The sequence below is a fragment of the Euprymna scolopes genome, chromosome 2 (assembly GCF_053919585.1).
Source record: "Euprymna scolopes isolate OS-2025 chromosome 2, ASM5391958v1, whole genome shotgun sequence".
Classification (NCBI taxonomy): Eukaryota; Metazoa; Mollusca; class Cephalopoda; order Sepiida; family Sepiolidae; genus Euprymna; species Euprymna scolopes.
The window spans coordinates 37,480,058-37,498,104 of NC_136483.1; the positions used below are offsets into that span (position 1 = coordinate 37,480,058).

The 18,047-nt window shown below is 32.5% G+C and overlaps 1 protein-coding gene across 1 annotated transcript; it reads left to right on the plus strand.

Moving 5' to 3' along the window:
- Positions 1-731: 731 nt before the first annotated feature.
- LOC145291115 (cytochrome b-c1 complex subunit 6, mitochondrial-like) lies at positions 732-15,708 on the plus strand. Its single transcript, XM_080136632.1, has 4 exons — positions 732-1,186; positions 5,952-5,999; positions 10,432-10,590; positions 15,563-15,708. Exons 1-4 carry the CDS (start codon positions 1,154-1,156, stop codon positions 15,593-15,595), a joined length of 273 nt encoding a protein of 90 aa, XP_079992758.1. The 5' UTR covers positions 732-1,153; the 3' UTR covers positions 15,596-15,708.
- Positions 15,709-18,047: the final 2,339 nt, after the last annotated feature.

Sequence of the window (18,047 nt, forward strand, 5' to 3'; positions counted from 1 at the left end):
TGTGTGTGTGTGTGTGTGTGTGTGTGTGTGTGTGTGTGCACATTTCCCTACACAATAACGCGGTCAAATCTTTGTAATTCGTTTTCGGCCAGAAATTTGGCTGTTAAGGGGTCAAAGTTCAACGATTTGACCTTTGAGAACTCTACCAAACTGCTCCGCCAATTTTGGGTATAAACAATTGAAATTTTAGATATAGGTTCTTTGGACATGGATCTAACTTAATAACTTGATTTGAGTCCAAAACAATAAATGTTAAGGGGTCATAATAGACGTCAAATTTTTTTTAAAATTTGATCTCTATTATGACCTCCTTTTTTTTTTTTTAAATTGGACCTCTGCGGTCTCTACCAAATTACTCAGACAATTTCTGGTCTAAACATTTGAAATTTGACATAAAGGGTATTCAGAGATAGGGCAAAATTTTAATGGATTTGGGTCGAAAATTTGAGCTACCAATATATAAATGTATGTATGTATGTATGTATGTATGTATGTTTGCATGTATGTATGCTTGCATGTCTGCCTAAAACTTTCGACAGAGGCGACAGATTTTCACAAGATCAGCATCTTTTGTAACCTCGATCCTTCAGATGACAAATATCGAAAAATTGGCTAAAAACATTAATTTCTTCACCCTCAACTGGGCACTTTTCTACAAGGAGCGGTCGCATTTTTTACCGATATTTTCAAAAGTCTTTTCAATTGTCTAGCCTTAATTTAAACCTACGTCATTTCCGGTTTGGCGGTTGTCGAAACAGCAAAAACGTCACGCTTTTCTCCCGTTCTTTTCCTCCTTCGCGGTACGGGTCCAAGACTGCCTTCCTACTACCACTTTATTTTTATTTTTTTTTTTTTGCTCAACACACACCTCCAAACACCTGGGCAACGCCGGGCACCCATGCTAGTAAGTAGTTAAAGCAAAAATTAGTGTCCATAGTGTTATTAAAAACAGATCGACACATTTTGCATTATTTAGGACACAAATAAATATTGTTTCGTGGGATGGTCTAAATTCGTGCCCTTGTGCCAAACATATTCTGTTCAGACAAAAAGAAAGTGAGTTATCTCCCGTTGTATAGTAACATCCGGGTATTTCGTTCGTGACATTACCTCTTGATATTTCCTCCTTGTCCAAATTAATATCAGACAGAAAATGAAGTTTATTGAAAGTTTACACGCGTCTGATGTAAGTATTTATTTTAATGGTGTTTTCATTTAAAATAAATATTTAATAATCATTCCCAAGTGAACATTTGATTAAAATTTGGTAAAAAGAAAATGTCCCCGAGAAACTAAAGAATTACGTTTTTACAATGCCCTTTACCTTTACACCTTGACTTTTGGAGATTCCATTTTAAACATTCAGTTTTCTCTTCTAATTTTTATATTATTTGACGTCTTTCTATTTGTTTTATTTATGTTTATAAATTTCGTTTTAATTTTTCTTTTTCTTTTTTACCTATAAAAGAATGAATAATCATACTCGTAAATATTTCTCACGTACTTGCAAAAAGAAATGAAAAAAAAAAACAACTTATATGATTTAATTTAATTAAAAAACAATAAATTCTAAATCGAAACATTTTTTAAATCGGCGTGATAAAATAAAGTACGAAACAAGACTGCGGTCACATGGCTTCTTTCAATTTTTAAAAATAATTGTGTTATTTGTTACCGCGCAGAAGCAACAACGTTATTATTTAGAAAGTCATTCTTAACATTGAGAGGTGAGGATGTTTTCTAACTATTCTCTACTTTCACTTAACAATTTAATGCAAAACATATCGTAAAACTTGAATTTAACTTTAAAATACTATTTAAAAAATAGCGCGGTAACAAAAATGCATAAACACATAATTGTGATTTTTTTTTCGTCCTTAACGTTAGCAAAATTTGCTGTAAATTATTTTTAAAAGGTTGAAATTTATTATCCCTCCCCCTCCACACCCACATACAAATAGATAATATTTAAGATTAACTGAAAATATCCAGGTGAAAATTTTTATTTTAATTATGTTTATCTTAATTTATTTTACAATCAGATTGGTAGAAGACTAACCACTACCACGTATCTATCCCAATTCATCATAAAACCATTCTTCAAGAAGCATTAGTTCTACGTTTTCGAAAAATCAATTCTTTATTTACAAAATTAAAAGCCAAAAAATCTTTTTATTTTCATTTTTATAGTTTAAAACTCGACTTTTTCATTATTTTTTTTTTAACGTGGGGATAATTCTACGATGTCATTGTGATCATATGGTCTTGTCGTTCAAGGACTAAAAATCGGGCAGTAATTTTTTTTATATAAATCTTTTTTAATGTCTTAAAAAATCAGTGACATTGATTGATTAATATGTGTTTTTATTATATTTGAACTTTTTTTTCCGGTGTTATTTCGAGGTTTTCTAGAAAGGCAAGGTCAATCAATGACCTAAGCTGAACTCTCTAGTTCAATAGAGTTGTCGCCCTTGTTTTGTTTTTATATATATATATATATATATATATATATATATATATATATATATATAATATATAATATAATATATATACTCTTTCAAATAAAACTGGGTGCTTGCTTCTTCAGTATAAAAACGAAGAAATATTGAAATTCAAATAAATCAATTGGTACCTGCGTAATTTTCAGTTATCAAATAGTAAAATATCCAAATACTACGAAAAATAAGGTAGAAAAGTAATTATTCATGAAAAAATAATTTTGTAAAATCACGCTTTTCATTACATAAGTTAGAGGAAAGTATTCACCTCGCCTGTCAGAAATATAAGTCTTGAATTTCTATCAAAAATTTAAGTCGCGTGACGCGATAAAATTAACATGTATGGAAAAATCATAACCTTTATTCGAAACTGTTTTTCATGAATAATTATTTTTCTACCTTATCGGTTTTCATAATATTTGGATAGTTTACTGCTTGATACCTGACAATTACGTTGGTGCCATCTGTTTTACTTAAAATCCAATATTTTTTACTCTTTATACTGAGAAGCACCTAAAATTGTTTTAAAATGTTTTAGATAAGGTTAGATTACTATTCTCATCTTAGTTATTTTAGTAAATAGTAAGGTTTGAAACTTAAATCTACAGAAAAGACATTTTGGACTGAACACCTTTAGCCGTTACACCACTGGTAGGTATGTGCAATTTAGTGGTGAAAACTGACAGGTCCCATTATTATGTAAGTCAGCTTACCATAGTTTTTTTTTGTTTGTTTTTTTTAAATAAGTTTAAAGCATAAAGTTACTCTCCAAAAGTAATAAATGTATGGAAAAAAAAAAAAAAATTTTGTGTTTGTATTACTATACACATAGATTCGAAAAAGTTGTCAAAAAACAAATATATAACAAATAAATGTTATCAAAGGCAAGATAAGTTACTTTTCTACCTAACTGGATAATTTTTTAGTGTTTTCATTTAATGTAGAATGTTTTGTTTTTTTACATGGGGGTCACCACTTATCAAGGCCCGAAGGCCACTCAGGGATAAGTGTTATTGCGTGTACAGTAATCAATGAGATAGTATTGTAGTAATCATTAGTATTGGGGGTTTTGATAGAGTGTCTTACTTACTTAAGATGTTTATTCAGCTCGAAAAACATAGTGTTTACCGATGTATTGGAAAATTAAAAATGGCGCCCGACTCTCTCTTTGACATGGTAAGTTTGGGAAAAGGAGTTAAAAATGAAAAAGTATACAAAATACTGTTAGAAACGTAGGGATGGTAGAGATGCTAAGAGAATTCTCTCAATACTGAGAGAATTTGTAACCATTTTGGTATTGCAAATGAACAACAGAAAGATAAGACCTTAGCAAAGATCATCAGCATCCTCCACTCATCTAAACCAAAAGATCCATTTATTGATCCCAATGATCATCGGCTTATGCCTTTTAAAAAAACATTTGCACCAATTTTTTCTAAATCTGTCATTTCATCTATGAATGTCACAATCAACAGAGCCACTGGTGTCTCCCCGCATTATGCGAGCACTAGCTGTCACCCCAACATTGGTCTACCTTCACTTTTTAGAAAAGAAATCTGAAGCAACAATCCAGAAGCACATGGTATGCAAATTGACATCCTGCTAAGGCAGGTTCTTCACCATGTCACCCTGGCCAAACTGGAGAATTATGCAAATCACTATACAAGTAAGGGACAAAGTTTTACTCCATCAACCAATCATCCTATCTGCCCTGAGTAGGAAATTTCACAATTACCAAAACGAACAATATGATGTGTCAGGTACAAAATGAAAACGGCATTACAGACTGGATTTACTGCACACACATCCAACACCTGGCTCCATGTCCATCACATCTATCTAACGTAAGCTTTCCATCCCCACCATGGAATGATTACTAACATTACTACCACAACATCCTTCGAACAATCCAGCACATAACTGTGAACAAAATCTTATGGCATCATCACAGGATGACAAAACCAAGTCCAAAACGAAAATAACAAGAAAAACTTCCCACATACTTCAGGGATTTTATTATGAACTAAATGAAACAATCTAATATTACACACAACAAACTCAGACTGTAAATCTGATTGAGATCTGGGGGAATCTTGTTATAAAACAAAATAATACATCTCCCCTAGTTTATGGACAAAAATTTAAGCAAATAATGGCGGTATCGAAAAAGAAATTGTGTTCTTGATCAATAATTGTTCCATTTTTACCTAGACAAATGGGGAGAGATGATGATGAAATTTTTAAAATACCAAGATGAATGTGTATCCCATTTTCAAATCCTCGTAAATCCATTGCACCTTTTTCATTGACAAATGAGGTCCTGTGAATACTCAATTCTAAAACATAGGAAGGGAAATACTAACAAAAGAATTAAAAAAAATAAAATAACATGCTAATTTTTATGAAAAGAAGAATCTGGACAAATAATATTGATTATGATGTGATTTAATTTGTTCGTTTTTAAAAGAAACAGTACAATAGTAGTAATAACAACAATTCAGAAAGACTGTTAAAATGTTTTTTATGATAATGGAGGGTATGTCTAATAACATTTGGACAATCTTATTTATAACTACGGTTAGGACAATCAAGCAATGAGAAGCCTCCAACCTCATTATACAAATATTGCATTTTGGATTGAAGTCAGTTTGCTGTCAGTCTCCATCTTTACATGACTGTATATACTGCTGCCATCTTTGTTCTAGAGAACTTAACACTCAAGATCGTGACTGCATTGATTCTTCGTCAATTTGATCTACTGCTGCCATCTTTGTTTAACAGAATGGCTCAACACTTAACAGGTCATGCGCCTGGTCATTGACTTTGCTTTGACGGATCAGAATCTAAATTTGAATTGTGACAGGTGAAATTTCTGGGGTATTTAAGGATATGAAAACTACATAAAGTTATTTAAACTTCATCAGAGAAATCTGACCCCAAATTTATCGAAGAGAATGCAACTGTTTTTGCAGAACTGATTGAATGCTTGGACGACAGAATTCTGTCTCTGATTATAAGAGATGCCTTGGATGATGAATGTAAAGCATTGAACATATTAAGAGAACATTATTTATCAAAAGGGAAACCCAAAATTATATCACTCGAGATTGTGATTGCATTGATTTTTCTCAGAGTGGATCTACTGCCGCCATCTTTCTTCAACAGAATGGCTCAACACTTAACAGAAATGATATCTAAATCATTTGATATTTGCTTCGTACTAATTGAACATTTAATAACTGCTCTAATAACTTAATTACTAATTCCTTTTTTTTTTTACTTGTTGAACAAAGATGTGAAATAAAATTAATGAAATTTGTTAGAAAAGATTTTATTTAATTTACTTTACTAAGTTACATTTTTGCACTACTGCAATAAATACTTTCTTTTTTATGTATTTATATTTCAATATTTTTATTTGTTATTTTAAAATAATTACTTCTTTATTATTAGGAACCAGAGGAGGAGGAAGAGGAGGAGGAAGAAGAGGAAGAATTAGTGGTAAGTCGAATTTAACCATGGCTGTCATAAATATAGATTCAGGCCTTTTCACTGAAAAATGACGTCATGTTTTGAAGTCCTAGCAATCGAGATCTGTCAAACAGAAAAAAAAAAAAAAAAGGCATTTTATATGTTCATTATTTACCTCCATCTAACCACAACCTTTCTGTTAAAACAAACTGATAAAACATGTTTACGCTTTTAACTTATAAATTAGATGTTAACTTTAAAATTGCATTTTTACTGCAAACAAGGCTCAGTGCCTCTTTGATATAGGAGCCTACTATCTGGGACATAATTGCAGGGATACTATGTAGGGAGTTAAGCAGTAAAGTGTCTGTTTACATTGCACTTGAACTTCTGCATGTCAGTACAGTCGGGGAAGCAAGAACCCGGAAGGGAATTCCAAAGTCTAGCAGTTCTGGGAGAGAAACTGTTAGAATAGAAGGCTTTCTGGCATCTGGGGATCTCTTCTATGTAGGGTGGGATTTTTCTGCTTGTCAGGGGGTATTTACATCCAGGAGGTACAAGGATTTATAGTTCGCCAGAACATTTACCATTAAAATACTTGTAAAACGGCAGAGGGATGCAACATTTTGTTGATGGGAGAGAGGCTGAAGCTTAGTTGGCAACTCTCTTTTGAACACTGTCTAGGAGTGAGAGACTAGTAGCAGGTGCATCAGCCCAAATGTGACAACAGTACTCCATACATGGGCGAATCATGGCCTCATAGAGGTACGGGAGACTTTCAGGCATAAATAATTTTCTAGCACAGTAGAGAGAACCCACCTTCCTCGCACCTTATAAAAATAGTTTTCATTTAAGAACAAACCATAATATTCTGTAAATATATAAGCAGTAGTGTGTGTGTATGTATGTATGCATGTGTGTGTGTATATATATATATATATATATATATATATATATATATATATATATATATGTGTGTGCCAAAATGTATATTTATAGAATAGTTTGTTTTTTTTTTCTACTAAAAGAATTCGCCAAACTAACGTTTAGTCTGCTGAATTCCTTCGATGGAATGAAATGCAACAATTTTATATTTACTGCAAATTATATACATGAGGGTGTTTAAAATATGGAATGAGATCTCAAACAAAATGAAAGAACCGGGATATAAGCTCCATTTTCTTTTCACTAAAGCTTATTTACACTAAATAAATGAAATTCCTATTTCAGTCACATAAATTATTTAGTGAAATGAGTTTTGAAATTGCTCCTAAATTTATTTACTAAAACGATATATTTAAAAGAAATAATTGTATTATTGCGGAGATGGTATTTTTTTTAACAATATTTTTGTTAAATTCAACTTTTATGGTATCCTTTGTTAAATTTTTAGGTGAAAGTACAGAATAATTATAAAACACTCTCCCCTCCCATGTTAAGAATAAGTTTCTAAATAATGACATTATTATTTCAGCACGGTACCTTCTCTGCATAAGTACCAAAATAATAAAAACAATCATAAGTTACATCGTCCATGGGAAATGACAAAATGAAAACGGGTGAAAATAAAATAAAATAATCACCGTCTTTATGAACTTGAGCTATAGTTTTTTTTTTTTTTTACATAGTGATCACCACTTATCAAGGCCCGGAAGCCACTCAGGGATAAGGGTTATTGCAAGTACATTACGTTAGATTTGCTGAAGTGTTTACTTAAGGAGGCGGTACATTAGGAATTTGTTAACATTGGACTTGAAGACATCCAAGTTGTAGTCCGGAGGGAAGCAGGCAGACGGAACAGTTCCACAGGCATGCAGTTCTAAGAAAGAAGCTTTGTTCATGGAATCCGCGTTTTGATTTAGGCACAGATATAGAGTGGGGGAAATTTTTCACAGTGGATTCAGCTAGACGGGTGTTTTTCGTGAAAGATTGGCGAGGGGGGACCAGAGATTGGACTTCAGACGAGCATCTGCCATGGAAATAACGATAAAACAAGGACAGGCTCGCAACATCTCTTCTGTGGGAGAGAGGTTGCAGGGTAGAGAAAAGGGCATCCCCCACTAAGCCACGAAGTCTATTTTGTACTCTGTCAAGGCAGGATAGGCTGTTTTTAGCAGCTCCTACCCAGATATGGCAACAGTATTCCATCCTTGGACGTACTTGGCTTTTATATAGATAGAGAATTGCATCAGTAGTGAGATATCTTCTGGAGCGGTAGAAGGATCCCACCATCTTTCCAGCGACCTTGGCAACAGACTTGATGTACGTGTTCCATTTCAGATCAAGAGTAAAGGTCAAACCCAGAAGCTTGTCAAAACATGGGGCCTCACCCAAACAAGAGCCATCCATTTTAATTGATGCCAGCTGGGGATCAGAGCGTTGATGATGTAAGGATAGGAGTTTGGTTTTGGATGCATTAAACATGGTTTTTTATAGCTAACACCTACTTATTAATAAAGATGACTAGTTTATCCCCCCCCCCGTGTAGCTTTTATCTACACATGCTTTTCATGTGTCCGTGAGATCTTTTTGTTTGCTTTTTCACTAAAACATGGTTTAAATATAAATCCATAGTAATGATAAAAGAACTTATGTGGTTTGTGTAGAAGACTAATCAGTTGTTAATACGCATACATTATAAATAAACAGATCAAAGTGTTCTTTGTCAATTTTGTTTTTTATAACTTTCTTTCTTAGTGATCATAGAAACACAAATCAAATGTCAACAGAACTTATCTACAAACAAGTTTAATTTAATTGCTGTTTTAGTGACTCTGTCTGAATGCCTGACATCAGTTTGTGATGTTGTCATCATTAGCAATTGATACCAATATTGCCACCATAAAATGTATCTCAACACTTGATTTCGACAATAACACAAATGAACATGTGGTAGCAAGAAAGGTAGATATTAAGTTAAAATAAAGGCCTTCGACAAGGTATGGCACAAGGGCCTACTTCACAAGATTTCCAGCTACGGTATTACTGGTAATGTTTTCTCAATCATTGAATCATTTTTCTCCGATAGGTTCATAAGAGTAGTGGTTGATGGGTAGAAATCAGAGGCCCACAGTATTAATGCTGGAGTCCCTCAGGGGTCTATCCTGGGCCCAACTCTCTTCCTGATCTACGTCAATGATCTCCAAAAACACATACTTGAATCATTCGTTGACATCTATGCTGATGACACGACCATCTACGGCAACACATCAAAGGCCGTAAATGACAAAGTTTTCTCTGATTCTCTCTCCTCTGATCTTGAGCGCGTGGTTCAGTGGGGGAAGACGTGGCTGGTTACCTTTAATGCATCTAAAACCAAACTCCTATCTTTACATCATCAACGCTCTGATCCCCATCTGGCATCAATTAAAATGGATGGCTCTCGTCTAGGAGAAGCCCCATGTTTTGATGAGCTTCTGGGTTTGTCCTTTACTCCTGATCTGAAATGGAACATGCACATCAAGTCTGTTGCCAATGTCGCTGGAAAGATGGTGGGATCCTTCTACCGCTCCAGAAGATATCTCACTACTGATGCAATTCTCTATCTATATAAAAGCCAAGTACGTCCAAGGATGGAATACTGTTGCCATATCTGGGTAGGAGCTGCTAAAAACAGCCTATCCTGCCTTGACAGAGTACAAAATAGACTTCGTGGCTTAGTGGGTGATGCCCTTTTCTCTTCCCTGCAACCTCTCTTCCATAGAAGAGACGTTGCGAGCCTATCCTTGTTTTATCGTTATGTCCATGGCAGGTGCTCATCTGAACTCCAATCTCTGGTCCCCCCTCGCCAATCTTTCACGAAAAACACCTGTCCAGCTTAATCCACTGTGAAAAATTTTCCCCACTCTTTATCTGTGCCTAAATCAAAATGTAGATTCCATGAACAAAGCTTCTTTCTTAGAACTGCATGCCTGTGGAACTCCGTTCCGTCTGCCTGCTTTCCACCTGACTACAACCTGGATGTCTTCAAGTCTAACGTAAACAAATTCCTGATGAACCACCTCCTTAAGTGAACACTTCATTAAATCTCCACACTAACGTACTGTACTTGCAATAACCCTTATCCCTGAGTGGCTTCCGGGCCTTGATAAGTGGTGACCACCGTGTTAAAAAAAAAAAAAAAAAAACACCCTTGAAATCCGTAATTATCCAAAGCATTTTATCGTCCATGTGTATTGCTAATTGGAGTGTTTATTTTATTCTCTTTCTATATTATTGCTTTACAAATTGACCCGTTAGGTGTGAAATTTTATTTTATGTCTAACAAACATAGGCTTGAATGCATATTATTTTTCCATTTAATTACAAAAAGGATTGACATACCATAAAATATACCAATCAAAATGGAAATGAACAAAAAATGTTAGTTATTCTTGATTCTTTTTTTATCGTGTATGTTTTTTACTTTCTTAACAAAGTTCAATTAAAATTATAATTCTATCTTTGCTTTTTCTATCATTAGGATCCTTTGGACACCATAAGAGCAAGTTGTAAAGAAGCTCATTGTATGAGTTTACAAGAGAAATTGGATACATGCAATGATCGGGTTAGCAGTCGCACTAACACAGCTGAACAGTGTGTGGAAGAATTGATGGATCTTTTCCATTGTATGGATCATTGTGTAAGTATCTTTGCATTTAAATAAGATTGCCTCTGACTTGTTGGGTCAGATTTGTTATATTTTAAAATGTAATTACTTAAATGTGACATGTTTGATAAAATGACAATAGCCAGAAGTGGTAGCTACTGCTGTATTTAAACAAGCATCCAGTGCTTTTGACAACTACCATTCATCCTTTATAACATCGAGAAAATAAACTGAAAAAAATTATTTCTTAGGAAAGCTATGCTGGCTATATTTCTGTTTGGTAAAAAAAAAAAAAACTAACGAAGGGACGTAACTCTGTTATAAAGAATAATGACGTCCTTTGCTAGATCTCTTGTATGATGGAGGTTCTTATTGTGCACTTTTTTATAAACACCAAAGTTTCATCGGAAACTATAGCAGTACAATCATATATATATATATATATATATATATATATATATATATATATATATATATATAATTATTTTTTACTATAATAATTAAATACCTACAGACACTAGTGTTTCATCCTTTCGGGAATCTTCAGTGCAGGGTGTCACAATTAACACCAGTCAACAGATTCAAACTCGGCAATACGAGCCATCTCTGGCTCGATCAGCAAAGATCGTATCCAATCGGCTACCATTAACCGCGTGAAATAACGTTGAATTTAAACATTTTAATTTTAAATGTTCTTTACCTCATAACAGTGATCTAACCATTATACAATGATCTCTCTCTCTCTCTCTCTCTCTCTCTATCTATCTATCTATCTATATATATATATATATATATATATACTAAGCAGGACTCCTGTTGCCTTGAGAAAACTGATAAACTAAGAATCAACTCTCAAGAATAAATTGACTGAAAAAGACATGAAAGGCTCTTTTTACCCAAAAGTTTAAACATTTATCCATAATAAAGTATTTATTATAGTAAAAATCAAAAGAAAAGCTAATTATAATTTCTATTTGCAAAGCCAGATACAAATTAGTTAACTCTTGGATATTGATCACATAGACATGATTTGAGTATATTAGAAAAGCATTTTTCTTCAACTGTGGATAAGAAGTTAACCTTTTTATATATATATATATATATATATATATATATATATATATATATATATATATGAAAATTTTATGAAACAAAACCATGTAAATATTTTCTGTTTATTGGGAAATTGAATATAAATTTTTAAAAATTTTAACTGCACAAAATCAGTTAATTAAACGGGGAGGGGGCTCTAATAATCTAATTTATAAAACCCATTATGCCTGTCTGTTTCCATATTTTTAGGGGGCTCAAATGATTGGATTTTTTATGGACCGTTCTTTTATGGGTCTTTAGTTGGTTGAAATAGTTTTTAAGGAGTCAAAATTGAAAAATCATTATACATTTTGTACATTCATCTTAGTTTATTTTTAATCAGTTCATATGCATGTCACGTTGGTACAGTGGTAATGTCACCAGCTTTGAATGCTACAGTTTTGCTTTTGATTTAGATTCTAACTGATACATTTTTAACAAATACTTTTTTTTTTATTTTAGAAATCATGACTATAATAATATACAGGAATCTGGACGAATTAAAATATCATATTTAAGCATATTTTACGGCCGGACAAAGCCCCCCCCCCCATACCCCCGTGCTAATTCAAAATAATTAGTTATACAAAAGTTATCTCCCTTTAGTCATTCTTATGCATTTTTTTGTGTTGTGTTTGATCTTAGTTCAATCTTCATTAAACGATTTAAATTCCTATAGAATTGTGATTTAAATTCTTATTAATTTATTGTAATCTTAAAAGGTAAATGTAGTAATTGTCAAGTTATCCCTACAAGTATACATTTGTGAAAAGACAGACCTTTTTGTAGCTATAAAAAAAAAAAAGAAAAGTTTTTTATGACCCATAATCCTGTCAATTTTCTATTTGATATTAATCCAGCACTGACACTGCCATGTCCATATGCTCTCAATGTCTTGTTCAAGTCTTTTTTGTCTTTGTACTTTTTTCTGATGACTTATTCTTAATGCTCTACCTTTGTGTCTCTGCGACAATTTGTCTTCCATTTAAAGATGATGTTTCATGTAAATGTAGAGTAATAAAATAATGTAAAATAATATGCTTGTGCACTCGTGTGTATATGTTATCGCCTTGCAAACCCATTTAAACAAAAAAGATGAAATTGTCCGATCGTCAAAAATGAAATATAAAACATTAAATGCTAGTTTGCTCAAAATTTAGATTTTACTCATTTCATAATTGTTCTATCATAAATAGAATTGTGAATGTCATTTACTTATAAATGATTTTCATTGTGTTTTTTCCTTTTTATTTAAAAGCTGATAATTTTTTATGGTAAGAAAAATACAATTTTTAAAAAGATTCAAATAGTTGCAGTAAATAAATTACAACATCAGTTTTATTAAAAAAATGTATCTGGCAATTACTTGTATGGAAGAACACTTTTTTAAAAGAAATTTATTAATCTTGACAGGTGTTTATTATTTCAATGAAATTGTTATCAACAGTAAATTATGCCACTGAATGAATAAATAATCATGGATTTTCCACAGATCCCTCTACTCATATGTATGTATGAATATATTTTTTAAAAATATCTTTATTCTTTTAAACGGCTAAAAAAAATATATATGTATATAAAGCCCGGCTTTGCTCGAGCCCTATGTACTGTTCATAACTTGATGTGCATATATATATATATATATATATATATATAAATTTGACTCATGTCCAGGAAACCTACATCTAAAATTTTAAGTATTTAAACCCAAAATTGGCGGAGGAGTTTGGTAGGGTCTGCAATGGTCAACTCTTTCAACTTTGACCTCTTGGCAGCCAAATTTTCGCCCAAAAAATGATTAAATAGCTTGCCCCATATCTGAATACCCTTTATGTAAAATTTCAAATGTTTAGACCAAAAATCGGCTGAATAGTTTGCTAGAGACCGCAACGGTCAAATCTTTTGAACTTTGGCCCCTTGGCAGCCAAATTTTCAGCCAAAAACCGTTTTAAAAGCTTGCCCCATGTCTGAATACACTTTACGTAAAATTTCAAATGTTTAGACTAAAAATTGACTGAGTAATTTGGTAGAAACCGCAGAGGTTAAATTTTTTTTAACTTTGACTTCAATTTTGACTTCTTAACACTTATTGTTTTGGGCGCAAATCAAATTAAAGAGTTTGATCATCTAAAATTTCAAGTGTTTAGACTCAAAATTGGCGGAGGAGTTTGGTCGAGTTCTCAAAAGTCAAATCGTTGAACTTTGACCTCTTGACAGCCGAATTTCTTGCTGAAAGCCAGTTAAAAAGATTTTCTCAAATCTCGAGTCTGTAGATTGAAAATTAACATCGTCGTTTTAATGTTCGTTTTACAGGTCTTTTCATCTCTTTTTCCATCAAGTTCATTTTTACCCCCCCCCCCCCCCGTTTTTCTTGGCACTGGTTTATATGAACTGACCTTGATACCTCCACTATTCTACATCTACGCAACAACTTTCATCCATTCTTTTAATGTGACCATACCATCAAAGTCTACTCTTCTGCACACATTTTCTTATACTGTCCAAATTTAATCTTCTGAGGTCATTAAAACCAAGCCTGTCTTTAGGACTTAAATTACATAGTATCATTCTCATATCATTTCTTTCCATGCATCGTATGTCTTCAACTTTCACTGACTCAGTTTCATTTCCATGTACACTGTGTACACATGCCTGGTATTCTTTGTCGACAGTGGTCACACTCTGCTGATTAGTAATGGCAAATTTCTCTGAGCTTATACCATCAATTCTTAATTCTTGCAATCACATTAGCACTTTCTCCACCCTGTGTTGTAACAGTATCACTATCAGTAGCAAAACCTTGACAACTTCAATAGTTTTGTTATTCAGATATATTTTCTCCACATCTGACTTCTCATGCATCTCCATTGTCTTGCACAAAAATTGGTTATCTTCTTTAAATCTACCACTTCTTGTGTAACCAATGTTTGCAGGCACCATAGAAATTGAATTGCACCAAACACACACATTAAACGGTATATGATGATATACTCCTTGTCATTGCTGCTTTAATATCATAAAACTTGGTTCATGCTCATTAAAGTATAAACTATTTAGGCCATCCATAACAATGAAAATCTGATTTTTCGTAAATAGAAAAAACTGCAGAAACTGAAAGTTTTATTAGCAATACATATGAAAAAATTGAACTGGTTTAAAATATTTCAATAATAGTATACATTGAAAGAGTTTGATGAGCTAAGAATTGTTGCTGCAAATAGTTTTTCCATCTAAACAAATAGAAACAATTTTTTTTCCGGGTATCATTTTAAATTGCTAGCTTCCACAGCATACAATTATACTTTTAATGGATAAAAACAGTAAAAAGATTGATTTACATAAGTGGGTGTCCAAAGAAAATCTTTTTCAAAATTTTCAATACTCGTCATGTTGAAGTCTTTTTATTTTTTGTTAACACAATAAAAAAACGTGTGGTCAAAAGTATTTCGGACACCTCAAATTATTAAAAGCAACATCTACTTTGATTAGTTTCCAAATTTCAAAACAAAATTCTTAATATGAACGCAGTACGAGCATTTACAAATCGGGGGGGGGGGTACAAAATATTACCGAAAACGCTGTTTTATGATGTTCACATTTTTATCATTTTATTTGCTTAAAACTCTAAAAATATATAATGTACATTATTATTAATTAATTCATTTGAAAGTATATTCATTTCTAAACAAAACAGTGGTATTTTGAGGACTTAAAATGCTTTGGTTTTTAAAATGACTATTTTACCGAAACCCTCTTGAAATCGGTGATTATCCAAAGCATTTTATCGTCCATGTGTCTTGCTAATTTTATTTATATTGCTAATTTTATTTATATTGCTAATTTTATTTATATTGCTAATTTTGTTCATTTTTTTCTTTTCTTTTTGACTGAATATTTTTTTTTTTCTTTTCAGGCCAGCAAGACTCTCTTCTCAAAACTAACTTAATAAGTCTAGCTCAATAAGACTAGGTATATTTCATTTAATAGGATGTTTATTTTGTCGTTTTTAAACTTGTAATTACTATGGTGATAAAATAAAAACATTAAAATACCATTAAAGACTTTTATTTTATTTACTTTATAAGATGTTGTAATTTGTGTGTTTATCTTTTTCTTTTCTACAAAAGCAAATGTCGTTCACGTTAAGATTATGAAAATGAGTTCACAAATTAATTTGGTTCTTTGATATTCTTTGAATTGATGAGATGATAATGATCATTTCAATGTTAACTATATTTTATTCACTTCTACTGAAGCATCATTCCCTATCTGAGTTGCTCATTAATATTTCCTTGCCTTCACAGACCTTGAAAAGTTGGTATGTCTGCCTTAAATAGTCAACACTACCTGCATATTCATTCAAGGGAAGTAAATCATCTTACATTAATAATCTCTCTTATTAATTAAGCAATACATTCTTGACATTACTTACTGTTTATTTATGTCAGTATCACCCAAGATCGACAGAGCTGGTATCTTCAAATGAGTGCCACATGGTTTTCGGATCTTACTTGATGATAACCAGTTACCGACGATTTCATTGATGATATATTTAAGGGTCAGTTATGTCTCCAGGTGAGTTTTCATTATTGTCATCAAGAACAGGAGTTACTTTAAATTGTAAGACCATATGCCATCCTTAGACAACCGCCAACCTTAACGCTTATTTGCAGTGGTTTTCTTTGCCTTCATTTTCTTGTTCTGGTCTTGGTAATCGTCAAGGGCATGAATACTGTATTACAAATATATGAAAAAAAAATAAATGTAATGAAAAAAACTGATACATCATGTATAAATTAGTTGTGCTCCAAGTGAGTGTGTGATACATCATCATAGAAAAAGGATCCGCAAGTGTTATTCATTGAGACATCATTTGCTAAAAGTCTGCCTGTTTGTGTCTACCACCATCTGCAAACTGTCACCAAAGTGTGTAAACTAAACTATTCAATATATTAATGAATAGAAATCATAAGCATCTGGTCTTTGTCCCAGAGTGTTGCTGGTTACCGACCTACTTCCGATCACTTCACCTTTCACATTACAGAGTTACTTCCCTTGGTTTTGTTAAAGTAAAACTGAAATAAAACACCTGCAGTGCATCTCGGTTGTTTTGTTGACATTCTTGGTGATGATTATGCTATGCTTGCATTTGTCACTTGAATCTGTCAAAATTTATGGCAATCACGAAATTGATTTCTCTATCGATCACAATAAGTAACATTCATTTGAGTTGATCACCTCATGGTGACAAATTTCTTTTGTCTTCAAAAGATAAATTATTTATTATGTGCAAAAAATCTCGTGGTATTTTAGATTTGGACTGGAAACAAATGTAAACAAATTAGTTGAATTTCAATGTCGGGGTCATCATTTCACCATCATAAGGTAGAGATTTAGATGCAGACTAATATTAACTATGACTGGGCGGTTCAATTTGTTAGGACCTGCCATATTGGACTGCTGCCAACGGTATCTTTCAAATTAAGGAAACAATTGTTAATACAGAATTGGTTGATTGATGTAGAGGAAAACTTGAAATATTTTTTTGGTGCAAATCTATACCTACCTCTATTGAAACAACAAATATATTAAAAAAGAAAAATCATTGTGGTGTATGTATGTGTATGTACATGCCCTCTATAATTGCCAAAGTAGGAGATAATTTGAGTCTGAAATGACCTCTGGTGAGTGTCTAAGTAAATGTGTTGGTGTTGAGAATTGGTAGATAATGTTACAATACGAATTAAACATAAGGATAATTCAGTATATTTTACAAACTATTTAAAATCTCAATAAGACAGACTTACCTAAAAAATATGAGAAAAACCATAGGAAAAGATGGAATCAAAAAAGTTGTATGCAACAAAACGTGGCAAAAAAACTCATCCATTTCATATAAAGTTTTACTTGTTTTAACTGTTTGGATGTAGAAAAATTTCTTCTCACGAATAATGCACCTTTTTTTATAGGTTTGACAGATTTTCTTTCACTCGCAAAAAATTTGCATATCTTCCACGTTGTCAGTCTCTGTTGGGTTCAGTTACGTGCATTTCATTGTTGTGCTTATGTTGTTTAACATCATTTCTTGTCGATACGTTCTAACACAAAACATGCACGACCCTTGCTCTTGTACACCTTTTGAGAGGTTTTCTATTACAGAAACCGATTCAGTTGAATAAAAGTTGGACAGTTTTCTAATAACAGTCTTTGACTAACATCATAAATACAATTGCTTAAAGTACATATGAATGGAATTAGTATGAAATAGTTGCATAATATAATGTCCAATCATGTTGTAATCACATATGCATTGCACAAGATAATCCGAGAATTTAAAATTATTAACATGCTAGCTGAATTTTCCAGCTCCTAGTGATTTCGTAAACTTTGCTACTTGA